This window comes from Tasmannia lanceolata, unplaced genomic scaffold, assembly GCF_043159265.1.
Source record: "Tasmannia lanceolata isolate RefF3 unplaced genomic scaffold, GAP_Taslan_0.1 ptg000008l, whole genome shotgun sequence".
Lineage (NCBI taxonomy): Eukaryota > Viridiplantae > Streptophyta > Magnoliopsida > Canellales > Winteraceae > Tasmannia > Tasmannia lanceolata.
Window position 1 is genome coordinate 60378921 of NW_027518685.1, and position 5248 is coordinate 60384168.

The 5248-nt window shown below is 39.0% G+C and overlaps 1 protein-coding gene across 1 annotated transcript; it reads right to left on the bottom strand.

The window, feature by feature from the left end:
- Positions 1–1612: 1612 nt before the first annotated feature.
- Positions 1613–2338, bottom strand: LOC143883120 (uncharacterized). The gene has a single exon (XM_077386479.1). It carries the CDS (start codon positions 2336–2338, stop codon positions 1613–1615), a length of 726 nt encoding a protein of 241 aa, XP_077242594.1.
- Positions 2339–5248: the final 2910 nt, after the last annotated feature.

Consider the following 5248-nt stretch of genomic DNA (forward strand, 5'->3'; position numbering starts at 1 on the left):
GTTGTCGTGGCCTATTGGAATGTCGAGTGGTGGGAATGGAAGAGGTGGGATTGGGAGTAGGTTCGGTATCAACAACTATGGGGAGGGCATCAACATGTGGTGTGGATTGGGGAGATGGGGGTGTTGAGATATTGGGTTTCGAAGAAGGGTCAAAGTCGACGACTGGAATAGGTAGAGTGGGATGTGTAGAGGAGGAAATGGTGGAAGTAGAAGAAAAGGGAAATGTGGTTTCTCAAAAAATAACATCACGACTGGTGAGGATCTGGTGAGATTCGAGGTCGTATACGCGGTAGCCTTTTTGTCCTTGTGGATAACCAATGAAGATGCATTTTATGGCACGTGTGTCAAACTTATTCCGATGAGAACGGGTGTTGGTGGCAAAGCAAAGGCAACCAAAGGTTCATAAGTGGGAATACGTAGGCCTTTTATTGAGTAGAACTTCATGGGGGGGGTTTTGTTAGAGAGAAGTGGGGTATGTATGCGATTAATGAGATACGTAGCAGTCAAGACGCATTCTCCCCAAAAAGTAACTGGCAAGTTTGCTTGAAAACGAAGGGCCCCTGCAACTTCAAGAAGATGGCTATGTTTACGTTCAACAACCCCATTTTGTTGGGGTGTTGCAACACAACTGTGTTGGTGTAAAACGCCATGTTCTTGAAAAAAATCTTGCATGGAAAGAAACTCATAACCGTTGTCTGTTCGAATGGATTTTATTGTGCAATTAAATTGGGTTTGAACAAAAGCAAAAAAAGACCGTAATAAAGATTGTGTTTCAGATTTAAATTTCATAAGGTAAACCCAAGTGCATCGAGAAAAATCATCCACAATGGTGAGAAAATAATGTGCACCAGAATGAGAAGGTGTGGAATAGCCACCCCATATATCACAATGAACTAAATGAAATGGTGTAGTAGTAGAAATTGAACTAGATATAAATGGTAAACGAGTTTGTTTTGCTAAAGGACAAATATCACAAGAACATTCAGAATTGAAAGGAACATCAGGAATAGACTTAGAGAGTAGTTGAAGCCGCGTAGAGGAGGGATGACCAAGACGTCGATGCCATAATTCATGTTGATGAGATTGAGAAGTTATGCCAGCAAACGGTGTTTCTGCAAAGAAGTGGTAAAGTCCGCCACGTTCTCTACCCAGTCCAATCATCTTCTTCGTTGTTAGGTGCTGGAAGACACAAAAATCAGGAAAAAAAAGTAACTGAGCAATGAAGAGAACGTGTGATTTCGCTAACAGACATGAGATTAAAGGTAAAAGAAGGAACACATAAGACATTGTCAAGATGAATATTAGAATTGAGAGAGGTGGAACCAATGTGAGTGATGGAGGCTGCCATTAGGTAATTGAACAGGGTGTAGTGAAGTGGGTGCAGAAGAAGAGTGTAACAAGGTAGGAGAAGAAACCATATGATCGCTCGCATCGGTATCAATAATCCAAGAATAAGGGCTTGAGAAAGAGGAGTTACAAGTGGATATACTGCAAATTTTGCCCTAGGCTGTGAGGTACCTTCATTAAGCATATACTTAATTTTTTTATACTCCTTTGGCGTGAAAGAAGGAACAAATGATTCAGCAATGTCGGAGACTTGCTTGGAGGAACTTCAACCAGATTTGTGCAATCGATGTCCCAGTGGATAACCAATCAACTTATAACAACGAGCTTTGATGTGTCCAACCAAACCACAATGTTCACACGTGGAGCATTCTTTGCGATTATTGCGAGTGCCAATGGAGGAAGAGCGTGTGACGGCATTGGCAATAAGAGCAGCAGCCTCAGTAGTGGGAATCGATGCCGTAATTTCATGTTGCTTCTCTTCTTGAAGAACCAAGGAATACGCTTTATTGAGTGGAGGCAATGGGTCCATGAGGAGTATCTGGCCGCCAATGGCAGCATATGAATCGTTCAAACCCATAAGAAATTGGAAGACACGTTCCCGTTGTTCATGATCTGAAAGAGCCTTGAGAGCCCCACAACTACAAGTGGGTAAGGAAATGTAGGATGCAAGTTCATCCCAATAACCTTTTAATTTATTGGAGTAGGCTACGATAGAAGTTTGTTCTTGAAAATGAGAGGAAATGGATCTTTTGATTTGAAAAATACGTAGACCATTACTCTGAGAAAATCTTTCTTTGAGATCAGACCAAACTTCACGGGTAGATTCAGCATAGAGAACACTATTTGCAAGGTCGAGAGTGATCGCATTAAGAATCCATGATAACACCATGTGATTACAACGAATCCAGAAAGGATAATCAGGAGATATTGTGGCTGGTTTAACAATGGAACCATCGATAAAACCTTGTTTATTTTTTGCACTAAAGGCCATGATTATGGCACGACTCCAAGAGGCATAGTTGTCGCCATTTAAAAGTTGAGAAACAAAAAAAGTACCCGGATTATCCGAGGGATGTAGAAAATAAGGATCGAAAGAATCAATCGATGGTTTGATGGAAAGAGTACCTGAAGCGGATTCGGATTCACGAGGAGCCGACATGACGAAGTTAGACGGGAGTGCGTCAAAAAAGAAGTCAAAGATTGACGGGAGTGCGTCGAAAAAAAAATGATGGCAACAATGGTGAAGATGTGCCTGTAGATTGGATGGGAAAAAAACTGTTGGAATTGCAACGATGAAAAGAGAACGATTTTCAAAATCTTAGATTAATGGCAAACAGAGGCTTTGATACCATGACAAATTTGGATTATCGATATCTTATTTCTTTAGAAACATGCACATATATACATAAAGTGTGAGCTTTGAATCCCTGATTAGTAGGGATTTATTCCTATCCTAGCATGTATATTTCTATCTTTACAAATGTGTGAATAGGTAACTTTATATACAGCCACAATCAAATAATACGATGAGCAAATCACGTGATATCATGGATATCACAGTGAGCTTTCCTAATAGGCTCTGATGTAGTTAGGGTGTGCCTACAAAATCTTCTCCATAGGATGATTCTAACCGTCCAATCTGTGGATATTTAAAATGGACAGAATAGTATAGAAACCTCCATGGATCTGAGGGTTAGGATCATCCTATGGAGAAGATTTCCTAGGCATGCCCTATCTACATCAGGGACCAATAAATGAATGGTTTTGGTCATCTAAACAATGTGGGTCCACTGTATTTTTTGGGCTCAACGTTCATGCAAAGTTGTCCACCATATATTGTTTTCATGTTTCTTCATGAAGCCTGAAATGGGGATTGTTACATTTTTAAGTTGAAAGGTAAGATGACCCAAAAAGATTCTCCTGTAAACTATGTTTAAGTCAACAGGATTTTTTTTTCACTAGTGAAAAAGGCACCTGACCAGTGTGCAAAAAAAGTGCTGGATGAAATGGCCTTGTGACACGGGGTGAGAGTCGGTCGGTTCAGCCCCGCCGGTTGACGCCCCCCTCAGGTTGACGGTGATGATGACTTTGCAAATTGGAATTTTATTATGATTGATAAAGGAGATGATATTTTCACGCCCTGGAGTACGCAATCTCCTCCCTTTTAACGTGATTTGACATCAAAAAGCGTTAAAGTTGCCCACTGTTCTTATAGGGGGGCGCGTACTGAAGGGGGGGGGTGTTGAAAATATCATCGCCCTTGATAAATCTATAAGATGTATCTACCAAATACCTTTAGGGCGCGTTTGGAGTATCCCTTGGATTTGGAATTGGAGGTGAATTTGGATTTTTAAATCCAAATTCGGCGTTTGGCAAGCCTTTATGACATCTGGTTTTGGATTTGAGTGAAATCCACAAGATTTACAAATTCCTCATGTAAGTGTAATTTTTTGGATTTATAAATCCTTTCTCCGAGAGATTATTTATAAATCTAAATTTGACCCGTAAGGGGTTAAAATGACCAAAATATACCAAAAGAGTGTTAAATGACTTAAGTACCCACATGGCATTAAAAACTGATCAAAATACATCGTATTAGGTAAAATGACTAGAAAACCCCCGAGTCAGGCAAAATGACCGAAATACCCCTATACCAGGTAAAAATGACAAAATACCCCCGAGTCGTACAAAATGACTAAAATACCCCTATGACATAAAAATGATCAAAATAACCTCATACAGGATAAAATGACTATAATACCCCAATATCATGAAAAATTACTAAAATACCCCTAGATCGAGTAAAAATGACCCATGGCTCATAAGAAATGACTAAAAATACTATCATGAGATAAAAGTGATAAAAATACGCCATATTATGTAAAATGACTAGAAATACCCCTATACCAAGTAAAAATGACAAAATACCCCCGAGTCGTGCAGAATGACTAAAATACCCTTATGACATAAAAATGATCAAAATAACCTCATATAGGGTAAAATGACTAAAATACCCCAAGATCATGAAAAATTATTGAAATACCCCTATATCAAGTAAAAATAACTAAAAATCCCTCATGAGATAAAAATGATAAAAATACGTCATATTAGGTAAAATGACTACAATACTCCCGGGTCATGCAAAATGACCGGCATATACCTATACCGGGTGAAAATGACCAAATACACTGAGTCATGAAAAATGACTAAAACACCCTTATGACATTAAAAAGATCAAAATACCCCAATATAGGGTAAAATGACTAGAATACCCCTGGATCATGGCAAATGGCAGAAATGCCCCTATATCAAGCATTTTAGGGCTTTTTGGTTTTGTTAGATTTCAAATTCAAATCCAAAGAGGATCCAAAAAAAAAATTAATTTAGATTTGAAATCCAAATCTATACGTGGTCATCCAAATGGCATTATTTATAAATTTGTGAATTTTAAAATTCTTGAATTCAAATCCACGGATTTTGGAAATCCAAATTCACCTCCAAATCCAAATCCAAGGGGTATCCAAACGGGCCCTTATGGGTCCATTTGGATACCTCATATTTTGTATTTGGATTTGGAATTGAGTTTTGAATACAACATTAATAGATCCGCCAGCTCATGTTGAGGAGACAGAGAGGGAAGGGGGTACTTCCTACTAGAGGGGAGAGGTTGAGGAGCAAAGTGGGTGAAGGAAACTCCCAGATCTGTTATGTGGATTTCCAATTACTTATTTCCACAGCATATTTGGAAATCTGATTTTTCACTGTCCGCCGCTGATTTGGAAATCAAAGGATTTGATCAGGATCCAAATCACAACACAAAAAGGGTTGCAAATGTGTGAAATCCAAATCAAAATCTTCTCGGCATCCAAACTGGCCCTCATATTATGTATTTGGATTTGGA